This window comes from Pinus tabuliformis, chromosome 8, assembly GCF_031772625.1.
Source record: "Pinus tabuliformis cultivar Carrire ecotype Pingquan chromosome 8, CPIR1, whole genome shotgun sequence".
NCBI lineage: Eukaryota > Viridiplantae > Streptophyta > Pinopsida > Pinales > Pinaceae > Pinus > Pinus tabuliformis.
In genome coordinates, this window is record NC_142294.1 from 1,049,316,559 (window position 1) to 1,049,338,147 (window position 21,589).

Genomic DNA, 21,589 nt, shown 5'->3' on the forward strand with positions numbered 1-21,589 from the left:
TATAACACTCTGGTAATCTTCCCAGCAAGCAAACACAACTATGAAGAAGCCCTTAGAACAAAAGAGAACCTTGCAGGATTTGGTCCAATTAGAGTGTATCCATTTGTAAAGATATGTTGTTCGAGGCCACAACCCATTGAAACAACAAATCAAGCCATGCTCTGCCAATAGCTCATGAAGATATTTCAGATCTGGATGGGAAATGTCAACTGAGGGAATATCCTCCGATTTTTCCACAATAAACAGACTAGGTGCATCTTGGGAAGGAATTGCTTTGCCTGGAGTTGGTGCATTGGTTGAAGGAGGATGAACACCCTGGGGAGTCTGATTACGAACTGCATCTCTATATGAGAAAGCCTGGGAGGAGGAGGGTTTCCCCAAAGCACCCCCTCGCAAACGGAGAGTCAAAAGCACAATGGAATCCTTACAAATATGATAATAAGAGATAGGAAGAGGATCTTCTAATTGCTTACCTTCATAAAGGAGGCGTTGAACCCCATGAGGAAACCCTAATTTGAGCTCCAACAAAAGTTTGAGGTCCCTTATGAGATTCATAGATCTCACCCAAAAAAAGTAAAGAGTGTTCAGACACCATTTTGACTGAGATCTGGAAGGGACTCTTACATATACAACCCTTTTGAAACAGAGCTTCCGCACCAGCGACGGTTTTTAGCAAGGACACTTTCTCCGCAACTGTAGCCTCTTGCACCGTAACCTCATCTTCTCCTTTATAGTGCTGTCGCTCCATAGCTGCAAGTTTTCTTCCATTCATGAGCAAACCCTTGATGGGGAAAGCTGTATTAGTTGCGCTGTTAACTTCTCTGGCTTCATTACCAACGACAACAATGATTATACTATCTACAACATGTGGGGAAGAAGCGGTTTGGTGCTCGCCCTTAGCGGGACCTGAACACTTCTCTGCAATCACTGAATTCATAGGGTGTTTGTGGAGATGGCAGTGTGGTTCCATTCACAAGGTTTTGACGTATCACCTTACTCACTGTTAGTGCAAGGGGGTTTGGCACAACCATTATAATATTATCAACATTCACCAACCACAACTCGGCCAGCTATACTAGTTATAATGCTCAATTTATGTAATTCTAAAATCACCTATTTCTCTATTTTTGTATAGTATATCTAACCAACAAAATAAACATGCAAAAGCTTCACTGCTTTTCTTGTTTTACTTACCCCTTACTTTCTCTTTTACTGCACTTGCCTCTTCTTTACATAACATTGCAGTAACAAAATAAACATATAAAAGAAGCTTCACTGCTTTTCTTGTTTTACTTGCCCCTTATTTTCTCTTTACCGCACTTGCTCCATTTTACACAGCACAGCACTCCTTTTACCTTAATCCACGTAATGCCAATTTCTTTTGTTATAGCTATCAGACGCACGCAAATAGAAGAGAAAAAGGAAAAGAGTCGTCGAGGGCAGCCACCAATTTTTCTTCTGGTTTACATGGTATTGGAGGAGGAACAGAGATCGAATATTGTGGAGGATGGCGGGTGGCAAGAAATGACGGTTCGCAGATTTAGAGTGCGCAGTGTGAAGGCGTCGTCGGGTCATTGATGAGAGAAGAAGGAGGGCAGGGGGAGAGAGTGTAAAGGTAAGCGTCATCCGTGGAAAAGGAAGAGTGGCAAAGTCATGAGCTACCGGGGAGAGGGAGACGAAGATGGGAACAGCGGCCTCCTTCCGCTGAATGAATGGAAATTTTCTCAAGTCTTTCGCGAGCACAAAGCCGGCGAAGATATTCAAGAAGGTATGTATGTATGCATAATTCACTATTCTTCTTCCCCTTAATTATGCATTACTATTAAGAATTGAACTCATGATCTCCGCCAGACAACCGTCATTTTTTCCGCCCGAGCAGTTCTGTCTAAGCTTTGGTTCTGCTCTGATCTGACGACCTGTTTTCTGCTCCACGTGTCATGGCTAATTTTGCCAACTTATTTTAGCTGGAAAAGAACTTTTGGCAAACGCAATTATATTACTGGAAATAAAATACATGGTAAGTTCAAATACAAGCAGCTTTGCATTGTCGAATTTGAAGCCTTGAATGCTTCAAACAACATTTTACTTGTCACATGGTCGCCAATATAATGGAATGAAGCTGCACTGCAATTTTTAACTTGTGAAAACTTGAGAGAATAAGTGCTTAGCTTACAATTGATCCAACTCATTCTTCCCATCATGTAGACCTAGCTTGCCATGTTCAATTAGGACTATGACTTTTGTGCCCCAAAACCCCAAGAAGACACTACTGTGGCAAGGTCTAAGAAGGAACATATCCAAACAAAGGCCGCAGAGTCACAAGCTGCAACCAGCAGGCCCAACTCATGGGAAGAGCATGCGTGCGAGGAGTTGAACATTGGTCAGTCTCTGCAGAAGGCCACTCTTATACAGCGGCAGAGAGCTAAATGGCATGATAGATTCATAAAGAAGAAGGAATTCAAAACTGGAGATTGGGCCCTATTATTTGACTCAAGGTTTAAAGACTTCCAGAGTAAGTTTACTACTAATTGGTTAAGACCATATGAAATTCAAAATGTGTTTGATAATGGTGCTGTAGAAATAAAAACAATTGATGAATCAAACATTTCATTTATAGTCAATAGTCATAGGCTAAAGTCGTATCATCAACCAATTTCTAGGGATGATTTTGTTTCACATTTTTAGCATGCAGAGATGGACATTTTTGAAATAATGAGCTAACTCTGTTCCTTCTGATGCTCATTAAACAATGAGAAGGATGTCTATCAATTTTAGGTTTATTCCTTTATCCGGCTTTGATAGATTAAATAATGGAAAATGAACTTTGTAGAGTTTTCTTTAGGTTTTTCAGACTCTCTAAAATTGAAAATACTGACGAGCATCAACCATCCTGGGCTCAAGAAAAATCCATAGGATAGTAGTTGAGTTTTCTTTAAGTTTTTCAGACTCTTTAAAATTGAAAATACCGGCAAGCATCAACCATTCCGAGCTCGAGAAAATTCCACTGGATAGTGTTCTAAAGATATAAATATTATAGTTTGGTAATAAATGGCAGTCACTCAGAGAAAGAGCCTCTCACTTTCAAAAACAATGTAAAAATTGTTTACTGTAAATACAGAATTGAAATGCTGTACATTCCTGTAGATATAGGAATTTCTGGAAATATTTATTCTCAATTCCTATAAAAATAGAACCAAAATAGTTTTTTGTAAAAACCTTTAATTATAGGGATCTCTGAGCTTAAAGAACTTTCAATATTTATTGGAAAAAAGATTATCTTTTATGACTGATTATCTTTGTTAGGAAGCTGGATTAAAGAGAATTTACATTCGATATCAATTGTGGAAATGTTAAATGGTATTAATAAGAGAAATGTCTCTTTTCATAATTCCTGTAAATAAGGAAAGATTTCTGTAATATTAAGCAATGAGTTCAAAGTTTTCTTGTAACCAAAATCCAAACCCCTGCAAGCAAAATTCAGATTCATGTAAGTGAAGTTCAGACTCTTGCAAGCAAAAGTTCAAGTTTCTACGAATAAGTAATGATTTCCTGTAAAACCGGCTTCAAAGAAAGAAGATGGTTGCAACAAAAAGACCTTTACCTTATCAGGACAACAAAAGTGAAGGTACCAGCAAAGATTACATCCTGTACTTCCTTGCAATGAAAAGGTAACGAATTTATTTACATTTAATTATTAAATTGAAAAGAATTTTAAAAACAGGTGATTGCGCAGATTTTAAAAATGCTCCTGCTACCTTCCAGTCTTGCATGAACCACATGTTCCGCAAGCAATTGCGCAGATTTTTGTTGGTGTTCTTCGACGATATATTGATCTACAACAGGACATGGGAGGAGCACCTACAACATCTAGAGGAGGTGCTTAGTATTTTGGAGGGGAAACAATTCTATGCGAAGCTGTCCAAGTGCGAGTTTGGGTTGACGAAGATGCTTTACATGGGGCATATTATTGGAGAGGATGGAGTGCGAGTGCATGAGGAGAATATTAGAGCCATCTGGGATTGGCAAGTCCCCCAGAATATGACTGAGCTGAGGGGATTTGTGGGCATCTGTAGTGTGCACGTATTACATGAAGTTCGTTAAGGGCTTCTCACAACTAGCAGCACTCCTCACAGATCTGACCAAGAAGGGGGCATTTGCATGGATGGACAGGGCACAGGTAGCATTTGAGCACCTCAAGAAGGTGACGAGCAGTTGTCCGGTGTTGGCACTACCCGATTTTACATAGCCGTTCACCTTGGAGTGCGATGCATCAGGTGAAGGCATTGGCGTTGTATTGTCACACCCGGTAGCTTTTGAGAGTTAGAATCTCCTTAGTCATGAGGGGTTGTACTCGATCTATGACAAGGAGATGCTGGCCATCATGCATGCGTTGGCCAAATCCCGACAATACTTGGTGGGTGACAAGTTCAGAGTGAAGACTGATCACAACAATCTTCACCACTTTCTGGGGTAGAAAGGCCTCAATGATAGACAACAGAAGTGGGTCAGCAGCATTCGGGCTTACGACTTTGACACAGAGTATGTCAAGGGAATGCATAACGTGGTGCCAGATGCCCTATCTAGGAGGCCCACGACATTTTCACTCATGAGCATCTGCCATGATTGGAAGGCACGACTTTTGGTGGAGTACTTCAAGGATCAATGGGCGTGCGAGATCTTGAAGATCTTGGAGGGTACTCATGGGGATAAGCGCTGCCAAGTGATGGCCGATGTCATTTATTACAAGGGGCGCATATATTTGGTACCTGGTTCGTAGTTGAGGGAGAGGATCCTCCGTGCAACACATGATTCGCCACTATCAGGGCACCAGGGATTCCTGAAGACCTACCAGACATTTAGGTAGCGTTTCACGTGGAAGGGCCTCAAGGGACACATGTTTAGGCATGTGCAAGAGTGTGAGGCATGCAAGAGAAACAAGGGGGAGTTGACCCATCTTGTTGGGTTACCACAGTCAATTCCCATTCTGGAGGGGAAATGGGAGAGCATCTCGATGGACTTTATCACAAGACTTCCCATGGTGCAGGGCTATGATTACATATACGTGGCGGTGGACAGTTTGACGAAGTATGCCCATTTCTTTGCTATCCCTGCCAGGTACTCTGCTTCACAAGTAGCAAAGCTATTTTTCAGGGAGGTTTTCTTGTTGCATGGTCTTCCCAAGACCATAGTCAGTGATAGGGATAATTGTTTCATGGTGGCTTTTTGGCAGGAGCTTTTCAGGTTGGTGGGCACTGAGCTCACTCCCAGTGCTATCTACCACCCTCAGACGGATGGGCAGACCGAGACAGTCAACAAATCGCTGGAGGGATACTTGCGGAACTACATGAAAAGGCAACAACGAGCTTGGATGAGGTGGTTGCACCTGGGGGAGTATTGCTACAATACTACCTACCATATGTCCATCGGTATGTCACCTTTCTGTGCTTTATATGGGTATGATGCTTTATCTTTTGCTGACCTAGTTTTTGGAGATAGCAGGGTCCCAAGGGCCAGGGATTGGATTTAGGAGAGCCAAAACATCCTTAAGGCCCTCAAAGACAACCTATAGATCGCCCAAAATCAGCAGAAGGTATATGCAGACAAACACAGAGTTGAGAGGCATTTTGAGTTGGAGGACCTAGTCTTTTTGCGCCTCCAACCATATAGGTAGTCCACACTGAAGCAAAAGGGTGCCAACAAGCTACAACCACGTTTCTATGGGCCTTACAAGGTGATAAGGTGGATTGGAGAAGTGGCGTATGAACTGGAGCTTCCACCCGGAAGCAAGGCACACAACGTCTTCCATGTCTCATGCCTCAAGAAGGTATTGGGGCAACATGTGACTGCAACTATTGAACTACCCCCCCCGGATGATGAGGGGCATTTAGTACTTGAGGTGGAGGCCATTTTGGAGACTCGGGAGAGGAGTTTGAGGAGTAGGACCATTTGGTGGTATTTGGTGCGATGGAGGAACTTGCCGGATGAGGATGCCACATGGGAGGGTGAGCATATTCTACAACACCCGGAATTGCAGTTGCTTAGGGACAAGCAACATTTGGGAGTGGAGGACTGTGATATTCTCCCTAGTTAAAATTACCAAACAGCTACACCAATTTTGCAATTTTGCCTAAGTATATTAAATTTTTGGCTCACAACTTAGGAAAAATGGGAAAAGCTAAAGGAGATTTAATTTTTGGTGAGAAGGGGCCCCACTATAGAGGCAAAAGGAAAATCGTGGAGCTTGTGGAAGGTGGGGGCCACTCCACGTGGGAATACACACCCCTCGGAGAGCTCGATTTGGAAAGGGAAGAGGGAAAAAAGAAGTCGATGGGGTCCAACCCACAAGGGAAGAGGAGGAAAAAATTATAAATAGGAGTAGAAGCACAAATTTTGGGACTTTTGCTCATTTGACAACCAAACCATTGTTTGCTCAACTGTTTAGCTGGGTCAACAGAGTACTGTTCAACACACGAGATTTCCAAGCGAAAATCTCACCTTACCTTCAGTGGACTTCGAGTGTCATCCCTAGGAGGAGTTCCATTTCAGATTGCAGAGCTATTCCGGTGATTATCCAAGCCAATTCGTGAGCTTTTCTCAGCAGAATGGGTGTGGTAAGGGAATACACACTTTTTGGGAGAGGCAGTTGCGGAGCAATGTTTTTGCCGGGATTTCAGGGGAAGGATTGGACCACAAATTGCTGAAGATTTGGGGTGCTAATTGGGCACGTTCCTGTGGGGTTTTTGCTGTAGCTTCATCACCTTTTTAGAGACTGCATGTGCATGCGCATGCGCAAAGGCTATTCCTGAGCCACACGTGGGAGTTGAAAGGATGGGCATTTGGGGCTGAATGGAGTTGGATTTGATGGAGGCATTCAGAGGGAAACTTTGCTAGCATTTGTCATCATTTTTGGAGGGCTGAGCAGTGATTTCTTCAGGTGGGCCGAATTTCCCAGTTATTGGAGGAGCACGTGGAAATTGGGGGTAAATTTTTGGGTCAGAACTAGGCCAAACCCTTTCTGGGTTTTGGTGGGTTATTTGAGAGGAGAACGGGGTTAATTTCCGAGTATTTTTTGAGCACTAGAGGAGGCCCAAACAACAGATCCATCCAGCCAACAGTGTAGTTTTTCCAGTGCCATCGTAGAACATTATGGGGACTATCCTTCCAGCATCCAGGCAGTTGTTTTCATCACCTGGGGCTTGTTAGCTTGCCTTTGGCAAACTTAGGTGTATTCACTCCATACTCATATTGTACCCCATCTGATTTATAATGGAAATGGCTTAGTTTGGCACAAATTTTGGTGTATTTTTAGATGTTTAATTTTATGTGTGGATTTTGTATTGCATGTACATCTCAATGCTTTGTTTATCACTGCTAATTTTCCCTTAGGAATATTACACCTAGCTAGGGCCTAAGCTACAAAATTGAAAGAAAATTCAACATTAGAAACACATACAAGTTACCTCCAATAAACTCAATGCACACCACACAAATCTTGCACCATTAGACCTCCAAAATCTTTGTTTATTGAATGATATGAACAAGCACGAAATAATATTGACAGAGGTTCCCCAAGTTCAAGCTTCCAACCCTCTTGCAATGGGAGAGAGGGGTTTCATTTATACAATTTTGGGAGAAGATCCCAATGAGAAGAGAGTCTCCAAGTGTCTTCTTGATGGCAAAACCCAATGCAAGTCGAATTCCACAAGTGGCTGTAGCAGTTGGCTGTGCATATCAGTCTCTAGGAATAATGTAGATCTCAAGAGGAGTAGTGCATATTAGAAGGCTTCCATGTGTGGAATGAGTGGGAGTGTTGGAAAAGAGAACTCCCACTCAAGTCGTGGTGAATCTCCAAGTAAACACAGCCATTAACATGTGTGCAAACAACTGTTCAAAGGGATTGCGTGGAGGCTCTTGCATATCGCCTTTTGCTAGTTGAGTGTTATCTTGTGTGAATAGGTGGAGATATGGAGGAGTTAACAATGATCCCCCCCTCCAACTCATTCTATAATTTGTGGGGAACATAAACAGTAACTTGGCCTATTGTGAAGGAGGAACTTGACCTCCTTGGATGGAGCAACTTGTCTCGGTTTGGTGGCCGCCTCAACTGATCCTTAACTTGTGGGCTTACTTGGCCTACAAATCTGCCTTTGGATTAACCTTGGAATGCCACATCACTTGACTTAAATGTTAGTGCATTTATGTGCCCAAGGACATATTCCCCACATGCTCCCAGATTATTAATTACTGATTTTCCTTGACTTTTTCCCACTTTTATGAGTAAAAGTGAAATTCCATGGGGAAATATTTTTCTTTTGCACTCCAAAGTGGGTACTAGGATAATGTTGGTACTGTAAGTATGAATTTTGAGTACTCGCATGCCATACAACATTTCCTAGTGCCACTCTTTACATTATGACATACAATTTAGTTAAAAATCTATGCTATGAGGGAAATTTTCAATTATTAAAAATTCTTAAAAATACCTAGTCAAATTCCATAAGACTTTGGGAAATGCCTAGCATGGTAATATACATTGACCTTAGACTTAGAATCACTCAGGCCCAACTATTAAGATGCACTCCAACTTTGGAGGTTATGAGTGGAAAAACTCGACTAATTATTTGTCATTGAAAAGCAAAAATAATTAGTCAAGTCAAAAACAAACTCTAGAGTGACTTCCTTAGTAACCGGGTCCTAAGGGTCTAAGTCTATTACATAAGTTCATCATGCTAGTGTCATTTATTACAATTCCCTCGTGGGGGTACAAAATTTGCATAGAAGAAGAGAGAGAAAGTAGAGAGAGAAAAGGGGCAAAATGCTTTGCTAGACTTTTGATCTTCAAAAATTTGATATGTGCCTTGTCCATTGGGCAATGGGGTCCTTCTTTCCTGCCATGTACATATGAGCAGGTAATAGGATCAACCAATTATTTGAGCTTGATTACACTAGAAGATGTGCTTCTAATAATCTCTTTCAGAGCCAAGAAAAGACTAAGAAGAAATTCGACAAAAGGACTTGTCAATGCGACTTTTAGAAGGGTGACTTGGTCTTGTTATGGAATAAGAAAGGTGAGAATTCAGGTAACCACGGTAAGTTCGAAAGTCTTTGGTTGGGCTCATATCAAATTGAGGAGCTTGCAGGTAATAATTCTTTATACCTTAGCCATTTGGACGGAGAGAAGTTGCCTTTACTCGTGAATGGGAAAACTTTGGAATTGTTCTATCCAAGTAATATCTGATGCTATCATGGGAATTTTGGTAAGCTTCAATATCCATTTTTTCTTGTGTGTTTTCATTTAGTTGAGTGTTGGTATTTCCATTTCTTAGATTATAGATTCATTTTGTATTAATTTATTTCCTTATTCAAGAAGGTATAAGACCTCGTGTCTTCATCCCTCCCTAGTATTTAATGCCAAATATTGTGAGTGTTTTAGGCATAGAGGTGTGGAGATTTTGTGGTTCTCACATCATCCTTTAAAGAGCATGTCTTATAGTTGGAGCTAGCTGTTACCTCTTAAGAGGTACCCTTGATTTTTTCTTGGACAACACCATTGCAAGACCAAAAGGGCTTGCAAGTCCCAAATCCCTGTAGGCCATGTGGATGATAGTGTATGTGGTGTCCTAGGCCATTCAATGGTCGACTGTTCCCTGTCCCTTTAGTCCCTATTACCCACCAAAAAATGGGTAACCCATAGGACATACATTTTCTCCTCCTTGGATAGCCAACAAGCTAGCAACCCTATATGATTAACACATAAAATGATACCATAATCCTCCACTTGTTGCACTGGTCATATTTCTCTCCCATTTGGCATTCCTTCTCGAAGGAAGGTGGGTCATCCATCAATAGGTACCTTAAACATTTTTGTAATCGTGTACTTTCACTTAATGTTATGGGCATACCAATATAAATCATGCGGTAAACTGGATGATTGATCAATCTCGATTGTATTCTTGTTCCGTTACTTCACTTGGGAGCTTAGTCTTTGACCCTAGTGAGGTTGGACCTCCTCTGAGGCCTTAAGGTATTAGGAAGAGAACTACTGTAAAAGCACTGATTGAAGTAGTGTGTCCAAGTTAATCCATACTTACCACTTCCCATCTTGCCCCCTTATTCATCTCCATTATTTGGGTTGTTGGTCATTAGTGATTGGATTGGCACCCTTCATCCTCATCCCCCTTCATCCTCATCCTTGAGTTTGGGCCCGAAAACTTACCCCTGGAGGTTGATGCAACTAAAATAAAGATAAAAGCATAGAAAGCCACTATGAAAGAAAAATACAAAATGCAAAAGATGGCTATGACATTTGTTTAGCGCATGGGAAAAATCCTAGTGTGAGTTCTAACCCCCTCATTAGCCATCACCGAGTTCCTCGAGCATTTAATATTTTATCTAAAGAAAGGAACACATGTATGCCCCATCTTCGATGAGCATTAAACTGCTTCATCTTAAAAGGATAATGGGAAATTTCAAAAGCAAGCTTGGGCTCCTAAGCTATGCACCTAATAAAAGGCAAATCATAAAAGTAAAATGTGCACTAAAGGGGTGGAAAAAGCAGATTGGGAAAGGGGTAACTTGTGCCTCCATGATTGCTCCCTCCTTACATCTACACACTCAGGATATCAAACCCCCATTAGCTAGTCTTCCTCTACAAGCGAACTGATGCTTCTCGAAGGGATAACAACTCGCTTCAAATGCTAGGTTAGTCTTCGAATTCTGTCATGCTTTGTCATGTAATGACCCACATACAATTACAAACAGAATGTGAATATTAGCATGCATACGAGGCATCCATATGACAACTACATACGCGTGACCCGCATGTATTGCAATAGTATACATACCAACTAATATTGGAAAATATCTAAGCTTAAGTTAATAAATCAATCATCGAAGTAAATTTCTAACTTATCAAAATATAATGAATATATCAAGTTGGGTACTTGATATGTATACCACCCTTATATACACATATATGATAAATCCTTAATCAAAAGAAAATATAATTTAAGTTACAAACTATATTTGTTTAAATAAATAAAATAATAATATAATTTAATTAAAATTATAAAGTAAATTAAATTAATTAAATATTTAAATAAAGTTAATATTAAGTAAACTAATCAAATAAAACCTACGTAGCCTATCCTCTAAAAAGAGTGAACCTACTCAATCAAATCTATATAAAGGCTCAATCAAATCTATAAGCATGCAGAGCTCCACGCAACCAGGACAAAGACACAGAGACAGAAAAGAGGAGAAAGACGGTGATTCAGAGAAATATAAAGGGAAAGGGGTACGACTGAGAGAGGGGAGAGGACCTTGCAGGAAGGAGGAAAATTACAGCAGAGAGCCACAGACAGAGAAAGAGACTGAAGCCTTAATTGTTCTTGGGTTTTTGGGCACGGGGGCAGAGTGCTTCAATTGTGAAGTACTTTGGAGCTGGGTACCGAGATTGTGCCCAGTTTGGCTGGGAGGTTTTGGTCATTTTGGTAATGGAAGCGGGAGTAGCAGCCCCAGAAACACCATCAGACAAAATTTCAATTTCATTAAGTTCAGGAACACCCCAAACAAAATTATAGGCTAAGTCACCTGACACGGGGATTCGGGACACGTAGGATTCGGGATTTGTGGTGTCGGATTCGGGACACGCTGACCCCCCGGAACAGGACACGTTATATATTATTTTATTAATATATATATATATATATATATGAAAAATAGATATTATCATATTTCTTACACAAATTTTAATTAATGATACAAATTTATTGATTTCAAACATAGATCTTCATCTATAGCTATTAGCATGCATAGTACATACAAAATTCAAATAGCTTCCACTTCCACGGTTTCTCCAACTTTCAACACTAATTTGAATTGTAATTTGTTACCAATTTATTGCATAGATGATGTGCAACTGAGTTTTCAGTGGCACATTTCATTAAACAGTTTATAAACACACTGCTGTAGGTGCTCTTCTTGTATTTATTTCAATGTATTATACACAGTACCACAAGAATGCTTATAACTTAATATTAAATAATATGTTCACTAAATAAATTTGGGATGTGACCAATTTAAGGTAACATTTGAATGCTGAGGCTAGGGTTATATCAATATGGTTGATCCACCATAACCACTTGTGTTATAAACTGCACTAAGATATGTTGTAAAGGAGTGAGAGAGATGTGTTGACTGCAACAGTTTTAACTTTTAACGGAAGTCTATTCCTTATCATATTTCCACCGTCTAACGGAAGTCTATTCCTTATCATTATGTGCACCTTAAATTTCTGCACGGTATGAGTAATACCAGAATCTATGAACCTGTAACAAAGTTATAACTATAAGTTACGTAATAGGTAGGCTCAGGCTGTAGCGTAATAGGTACATCCTTCAAGAACTGCAGCGTAATTGGTAGGTTTACTAGGTTACGTAGGTAGGATTCAACAAGCTGAAGCACGCTAAGATTTCCGGTGGCATGAAATAAAGTTTTACCAAAGAAGAATATAAATCTTCCACTAATTTGAATCTCAATTCCATTCAATACACGCTACCTCTTTTATCTGGTGGACTACTTACCTGGTGGACTGTGGACGTTTGGTGGTCGATTCTCCTTGCTGAGAATCTGCTCCTTGCTGCAACAGCACAATCACTTGCCAAATCACTTGCAAAATGAACCTGTCAACGAGAAAACACGCCCTTTTAACCCGCGTTGGAAACGAGTCCCAGAAACAGGACACGTTCTTAAAATCGCGACACGCTGTGCCAAATCGTGACACGTTCTAGGACACGACGTGTCACAAAGGGACACGACGTGTCATAAAGGGACATGACGTGTCATAAAGTTTGGACACGAATCCATGGCGAATCGTGTCGGATTCACTGGATTCGCGATTCGAGAGGGCTTTTGGACGAATCCGGTGATCTAGATTATAGGTAAGTACTTGCTGATGATTTGCTAAAATCAAGAATGGTTGCTTGCTTCATAAATTTAGGGCTTCATTTCTGTATAAATGATTAAATTTAGGGCTTTACAATTGGTGTATGTAATGATAATTTAGGGCTTTACATGTCACCCAATGATAGTCTGCATTTATACATAGATGATAATCTTTATGCATAGAAATGGGCTTCAGTAAATCGACTTCTTTACTATAGAGATTATACACAGATTTTTCGGCCTCCATTCACAGAGATGGCTTCCTATCACAGTGTATAGACTTTTGGCCCTCTAACCACAATCTTTGGCTCTTCTAGCATATTTATCCATAGATTCAAATCTCTTTTTGCACAGGTAATATGTCACAGAGAAGTTCGGCCTTGTTGAGAGATAGGTCACAGAGAAAACTTGCTTTGAATGTCTTTAAGTAATAGGATGTTCGTATGCCTCCACAAAAACTTTAGATACCTTTTTCTTCGCATAGGGAGCCTCTGTAGTGTTCTTATGTCATAGTGAACTTTGGATATTACACAGATATTTTAATTCAGATGCCAAATTTCAGAGAACTTGGATTGCTTTTACAACTTGAGTCTTGGAGAGATTATGAGTGAACTTCTTTTCCAGGCTTTGTTTAACCCTTGAGATGATAATATGCTTATTACAAAGATTAGGCTTGAAATATTTCCATATTGTAGTAGCCAAATTCATCATCAAATCTACAAGGATCAGCTACAAAGGTCTCAATCTTTTAATTACGGAGATGATCTCCCTGAATTCGGTCCCACCCACAGTCTTTTGGTCCAACAAAAATATCACAGGTTTACTGAGCTCAGATATGTGCTTCAGATTTCGATCACTGCTATTTGACTGGGAGGATGAGACATAGAGTCTAGTGAAGTACTTACTTGTCAAAGAAGAGAAGCTGTCGTAAGAATGTCTTCAAGAATGTTGATGTTGAGTGTTGATGAGTGAGTAAGAACAAAAGCCTTCAATAATGTCAAAAGAGAGAGATAGTTGCTACAATGATCTACTTCAAAAGTGAGTAATGGCTGCTGCTTCAAGTCTTCTTCTTTAGCCTTGATAGAAAGAGATGTAACTACTGCAATGATATCTTCAAGTCTAAGTCACCTGACACGGGGATTTGGGATTTGTAGGATTCGGGATTCGTGGTGTCGGATTCAGACACGTTGACCCCCTGGAACAGGACACATAGGATTCGTTATATATTATTTTATTAAAAATATATATATATATATATATATATTAAAAATTAGATATTTCTTACACAAATTTTAATTAATGATACAAATTTATTGATTTCAAACATAGATCTTCATCTATAGCATGCATAGTACATACAAAATTCAAATACATGTCAGTGGTACTGGTCACATAAATCATGATTCATAATTCATAACTGAAAGACAACTTACGAAGGCTCAGTTACTAACTACATGTCCCTGTGCACTGTAATATGCATACGTAAGCCTGCAATGACCTCTATAACACATGGGAATCTACCCGGTAATTAGGCCTGACTTCTTACGCGTAATCTACAGGAAATAGGGGTTAATCTTCCAGAATTCACACAGGTCTACCTACGGATCGTTCCCATGGTTTAGATAGTTACTAGAGGAGTCTTGATACTCCCAGATCATTTAGTACAGTAGAAACTAAGGCAATCAAGGAACAATATCCCATCAATCCCATGCGATATATATATAAAGAGACACACATCTTCCTATGACTGGTTCAACAGAGTTGTCTTTAAATTTGTGGGCTATGGTCACAGCCGTGATGTTGAGAGGAACCTAGGTTGTTCACATAAATTGCTCACATAGCTACGTATATGTATGTTTTAGGGTTTAAGCTCACATGCCTATAACTATTTTCTTTCATTGCACAGGGATCGATATATGTAAATGCAGTCAATTCATTCCAATGTGGAAAAAGTCGAAGTCAGGATTAATTCGGCAAGGGTCCAAAAGTTGAAAAACTCGGCAAAGTCGGGAGTTTTTTGAAAAAGTTGGCAAAATTAAAAAAACACAAAAGTATTCATTTTTTTTATTATTTTTTTTAACATCTAGAGTATCCACAACATCAAATAAATGCATTTCCACATAAACATGTAAAGAAAGCTAATATATAATATGTATATGAAGTATAATGCTACATCACATATCAAAATAGTGAATCAACTCGTGAATTTTGAGTCCTGTCTGAGTCTCAACTCTCAAGAGTCAAAATATCAACAAAAAATATAATAAATGTATATCATGAGTCATCTAAAAGTCATCAAGTAATCAGTCACTGAGATCCTCTTCCCCTTTTACGGGAATAGAGAATGACTTTGCCTTTTCCTCTAGAGGAAGAAGACCCTGCCCCTGGGGATACAAAATGAAATGGACTCAATCGTCCTCTAAATGTCGATGGAAGAGGTGGCCTCTGTGCTATGCTGCTGCTGCTGCCCATCCTAGATGGTGTCACCTCCTCCTCAGCACCCTCATCTAGCTCTGCTACTGCCTGCTGACCCTGATGTTGCTCCTCCTCCTCTATCTCTGGCTCTCCCTCCTCTGCAACTGCTACATCCTCTAGATCCACACCTAACCAATCCGGGATCGAGTCCATGATCGGCCTCTCAGTCTCGACTCTCCATGAAGAGGTGGTATCAATATTGTCCTATGAGATGGCTTCCACATCATTAGGTTTCTGAAGCTGTCTCACCCACAATCGAAGATTGTAGTAGACGTAGACCATGTCATTGAGGCGTTGGGACTCTAATCTGTATTAGGGTCATAGATTGTAAATTAGTACTTAGAAAATTTAAATATTAAAATTAATCAAATGAATTCAAAAAATTTAATTTGAAATCTTTTTACCTGTTGCGCTTTTTGGAGTGTATTTTGTCAAATACACTCCAATTGCGCTCACACCAAGAGGAACTGCATGTTTGGCTAAGCACTCGAATGGCAAGCTTTTGGAGATGGGGTACTCTGGCACCATAGCTTGTCCACCAAGCATCTACCAGTTAAAAGAAAAATGAGAAACATAAAAAAAACATTGAAATTCTAAACTTGAAAGTTTGAAACAAACTGAAGCTTACCTGGCATTTTGGTCGTCCTATTCTTAATAGCCATGTTAAAACCAAATGTGCCACCTCCCATCCTATAGACCTCCATTTCTTTAGAAATCTCCTCACGTTCTTGCTCAGATGACACCATCCTCTCGACACAAGTGAAGAATCCATCCATCACCTCGGTATCAAATCTCAAACCACAAGCGTAAGAAAATGCAGGGTTGAGGTAGACACCTGCAACATGAATGGGGCGATGGAGGGTATTGTTCCATCGCTGATCAATCACTCTCCATATGACCTGTTGTTTCTCTAACCCCTCGTCTCCCTTATTTGCATAATAAGCACGGATGGCTTCTTTGGCCCTATCCATGGCCTCATACAAGTAGCCCATTGCGGGCTTGTCTCTATCAACCAACCGAAAAACCCTTACCAAAGGTTCTGAAATGGCACACACCTCCTCTACTCCTGCCCAAAAGCTCTGATCATATGAAACTAGTCTGCATATGCCCACTCCCTTCGGTTTGCGGCTAATAGATAAAGAACACCAATCCGCTGAGAGAAACATGCTCTTCACATCCCACATAGAATTCAACAGAGACTGAAGAGATATGAAAGTAGTGGCAAATCGTGTAATGGCAGGCCGCACCAACTCTTTGTTCTTGGTGAATCTTCTCATCAAGCTAAGCACAGATGCATGATTATATATAAATTTTGTTATGCTCTTGGATGATTCAACAATATCCCTCACAGTAGGAATCTTACCTATATCCTCCAACATCAAGTCAATGCAGTGAGCAGCACAAGGTGTCCAAAACAAGTTAGGATACCTCTCCATAAGCATCTTGCCAGCTGCAACATAATTTGCAACGTTGTCCATTATGACTTGGACAACATTGCTTGAGCCTACTTCCTGAATGAAGATGTCCAACAACTCACATAATGTACGTGCATCTTTAATGTGTGCAGATGCATCAACAGATTTCATAAACATTGTCCCCTTGGGACAACTAACCAAGAAGTTAAGAAGGATCCTACCCTTCTGGTCAGTCCAACCATCTGACATGACTGTGCATCCAGCGTGTTCCCATGATGCCCTAAACTCTGCCAGTCTAGCAGTGCAATCAGTCTTTTCATCTTGAAGAAGAGGCCCTCTCAATTCTGCAAAGGTGGGGGCTTTGTACCCTGGGCCAACGACAACAACAGTATCAAACATAGGCTGGTAGAATGGGTTTGTCTTGGCGATGTTGAAAGGAACATCACTCCATAGAAGACACATACTGACCAACTTGTCAGCTTCTGACTTTTCCTTTTTTTTCATTGATGATTTGATCTCAGGTTGTGAACTAGCTGTTGTTCTAGGAACAAAAAAAGATGAGATAGAAGGATGAGTACCCATGGGTGAGAAAGGTGATGCCGCTGTAGAAGCATTGCCACTCTCAATTCCCCCCACTCTTGAGCCCCCTACAAGTTGGTTTTTTAGTGCTGCCCTGGTGTCTTTTCCGTCCTCTTTATCCATCAATGATTGAATGGCCCGTCGGATGATTTCTGGAGTTGTATTTGTGCAAAGTTCAACATTTTGCCTTGGAATTTGCCCCAAATGGAATTTTAATCTGTTGATGCCTCCTGACATATGCTTGCCACACAACTTGCAAGTCAAATACATTCTATTGATCCCCCCAGTTTCGGGTGTAGTATCAGGCTCACCAAACTCCCACATAGCGTCCAAAATCCTTGGCATTTTGTTTTAAACTTTGAGCTTGAATTTAAAGTTTAAACCTGGGCACAAAAAAAATTGAAACAAATTAAATTAGCAATGATCCATCAAAATAGTAGCAATGATCCATCAAAATAGTCCTAAATGATGTCCTGAAAGTTTGAAATAGATCACTCAAACAATGTATGTATGCTGATCCTATTTGGCTATATTTGACATAGAGCACAGTAGGGTTTTTGCAGGACTTTGTTCCCTACAGATTTGTAGCAGGAACTTACTCTAAACTATTGACAGTAGGCCAAAAAAGAAGCTCAGACTCTGTAGCTGTTAGCAGGAATTAAGGCAGTGAATCTGGTTCATTTTGATTTTGTATACAGTATTGAATTTTCAATTTAATGATAGAACAAAATGTCGCTGTAAGAAGAAGAGATTTTTTTTGAAGAAAACAATGGATTTAACAGGGACATGTTGCTTGGTTATTTACCTTTAAAATATGTGGATGAAATAAATGAAGTCTTCCTTCAGGTATTTTAAGATGGATGGTAGAACTTATTGAATATACTTTTGTTGATTTGCCATAATCATCAAAGAAAATTTGCTTTTGAATTAAAAATTAATTGGTTATCATAACGTTAAATATGCCTTGTTAAAATAGCTTTGTTCCCTAGATTGGAGGTGATGATTAAAGATTTATAATGCAACTGATTCAGAAAGTAAAATCCTTTTGTATGTAACATATAAGTTCAAAGTTCAAACTGTATTAAGAAGTAAAATTATGAGTAGTAAGTCCTATATCCACATGTTGATAAGATTTGGCAGATCATCAGGTTCAGATATCAATTTTAATTGTAATTGGATTACAACTTTGCATGAAGGCATATATCTAATGTTTCATTCGCTGCTATTTCATAGTCAGGAGCCTTTGTTGTTGCTGTGGTGAACTTGTTGTAGTTAAAAGTTATATTATAGCATACAATTTGGGCAAGAGAGATGAGACAGCGAAGGTTTATCTCCAAAGGAAGCTCGAATATGTTGGTTTATCTCCACAGGAAGCTCAAATATGTTGGTTTATCCCCACAGAAAGTTCAAATATGTCTCTATATAGTCTCGGACTATATGAAGGTCAGATCTCTGGGTAGAAGGTCTCATTGCTACAGCAGAAAGAAGGAGGCCAAATGAAGGTATCTATTCCACAGTTAAATGATGTATAGAAGCCATGATTGGTGATGTGAAAACGCTGTCATCAAGAGAAGTATTACAACATCTTGCTAAAGCTGTAGTAGAGAAAATTCGGTGACAAAACAGTGATATAAAACTTCTGCTACACGGGTTTTTCTGTCAGCGAGTTAAGGGTTTGGTCCTTGACTGAAAGTCTGAAACATTAACTGTTTAACTGTGACATACCTTGCCAGCTCCTCTCCACGCAATGGCAGTTGCAAACGGAAGTTGGACTTGGAACGTAACCCTCGATGAGTCGATTCTCCACAGCAGCCAAAACAGTGAAAACGCACAACAGAAAATAAACCGAAATCACCCTTTGCAGCATTTTATCCACGCATAAAAAATGGATGCCGATTTTTTCCATCGACTCGCGATTAAATCGGGATTATTTCGATAAAATCGCGATTTTTTCGTAAACGAAAAAATCGCCAAAAAGTATCCCGATTTAATCCTTTTGCCCAAAAAATCGTGATTTTAGGAATAAATCGCAATTTTTTCGGGACTTTTTCCACACTGATTCATTCCTGAACAACTTCCCAGCCCAACATTTCTTCTTAAGACCAATCGGTCATCATGTTGATTTATTTACATAAGTGTTGAGTATCTTATGTTCAAGCAACTCATCAAACATGAGTTCCAAATATGCGTGGCTGTAATGACCAAATGCGGCCTTTTCATACCCGCGCAGGTCACTTTTCCGCCTAATGAGTCCTGGAAAACAGGACACGATTTCCAAAATCGTGACATGCTGCTGAAAATCGTGACATGCTGGGGGATTTGATGTGTCAAAATAGGACATGACGTGTCATGTTTTTTGGACACGATTTTCGAGCGAATCGTGTCCGACACGACGGATTTGGATTCGTGGACCCTATAGAACGAATCCGGTTACTTAGCTTCAAGTATAACTGCTGCAATGGAGTCTTTAAATAAGCCAACAAGATGTGATCTTCAATCTTCCTTCCCTTCACCTTAGCTCTGATACCATGTTGAAAAATCAAGTATAGTAGGATTTAGGATGATTTCCCTTAACTTGATAATTACTTATGAATGTTTGTTGGCTTCTTATTAAATTTATATTCTCTTCATCAAGCAATTACCAAAATGTACAAAACATGAAGATCACAAAGAGACAGAGAACACAAGAATTTAGGCTCCAAGCTAGGGCAAAACCCCACAAGAGGGAAAACCCGAAAATCCTCTTCTTGTAGAATCAGATCAAAGTGAGACATCCAAGACCCAAGACCAAGACCAAGAAACTGCCATAAAAATCCAAGTCAACCCTCCTCCCAGTCTCCTCCAATCACGTCAAAATCAACGCTGGTCAACCTTCTGAAATCTGGTCAACTCCTGAAATTTCGCCCCTGCAGTACATCAGAAAAAATTGTGTGTGAGCAGAACTGGGGCAGAAAATTCATCTTCTTTCTCTCCATTGACTTTCCTCGCTCTCCTTTGCCTTCGGCTGTCTTCTTCTTCTTGTTTGGCACAGAAATCAATGCTATGTTATGAATGAATGAATAAGTTTCCAAGAGGTCAAACTGTCTTGTATTTATGGCTGTCCAGGAGGGTCGAATAGCGGCCCCTAGGACTGACTTGTCCAAGGAGGGCCGACTTGGTCTTGTGGTTGACATTTTGACTCCAAATAAAATCTTTTTCTTTTCTTTTACAAAAAGTCCAAACGGGACTTTGACTCAGTTACATTTCTTTGACTCATAATAATTTTTTCTTTTGACTTAATTGACCCTATAAGCATGAAGAATATGCTTGACTAGAAATAAAATAATAATTATGAATATAAAAAATACATCATAGTACATTTGAATTACATTATGAAGACCGACACTAGTTACATTTCCAACAAAAAAGTGCAATCTAGAGCCCTGTATGGGGGATATGTATCATGACTCATGAGTGAGTGCTATGCTGAAGCCACGTGGGCTTTTCACATAAAAGCAAACTCTACTTTTAATAATAATAATTAGCCTAGATCCATCTTGACCCCAGATCTATCAAGCATTGAGAGAGATGAAATCGCTGAGGGTGAAAACTTTTTTGACTTTTCAAATGTATGGACTCTGTACCTCAGGCCCTCAAGGGATTCGATCCCTCTTGGTGCTTGATAGATCTGGGATTAAGATGTATCTAGGCTGGTAATATTAAAGGTGCACAATTGAGGAGTTTGCTGCCATGTAATGTGTTATAATTTGTAAATAAACCATTTACGCCCTCTATTCTGCATTGTAATATAAACTTGTTTGCAGCAAATTGCTTTCACTCAAAGTGAAATTTACTTATATGTCATGTAACCTATAGTGTCCTTAACCATATAAAGCATGTACATATGTAGGTCAGTAGGTGCATTGGATGGAATACTTATATTCGGATGATTTAACAGTGGTTTACATGGCTTTAATCATTAGATCTCATGTATAGTCTGTTGATTTTTACTTATATATTTACAGTTGATATCATCTCGGCAATTGAATTTGATAAGAGTGGTGAGCATCTTGCTATGGGAGATCGAGGTGGTCGGGTTGTACTTTTTGAGAGGACAGATAGAAAAGAAGTAAGTTTATCTGATTAGTTACTAGATCATAAATTTCAATCATACATGATTTAAATTTTATACTATT

At 39.7% G+C, this 21,589-nt stretch overlaps 1 protein-coding gene across 2 annotated transcripts in view; it reads left to right on the forward strand.

Annotated features, from left to right (window-relative positions):
* Positions 1–1,382: 1,382 nt before the first annotated feature.
* LOC149238954 (serine/threonine protein phosphatase 2A 55 kDa regulatory subunit B beta isoform-like) overlaps positions 1,383–21,589 on the forward strand; it is a 356,970-nt gene continuing 336,763 nt past the window's right edge. For both annotated transcript variants that reach the window (XM_089373252.1, XM_089373251.1), the window contains exons 1-2: positions 1,383–1,768; positions 21,419–21,522. In XM_089373252.1, coding sequence (XP_089229378.1) covers positions 1,654–1,768; positions 21,419–21,522 — 219 coding nt within the window. In that variant the 5' untranslated portion in view covers positions 1,383–1,653. The remainder of the gene's footprint in view (positions 1,769–21,418; positions 21,523–21,589) is intronic.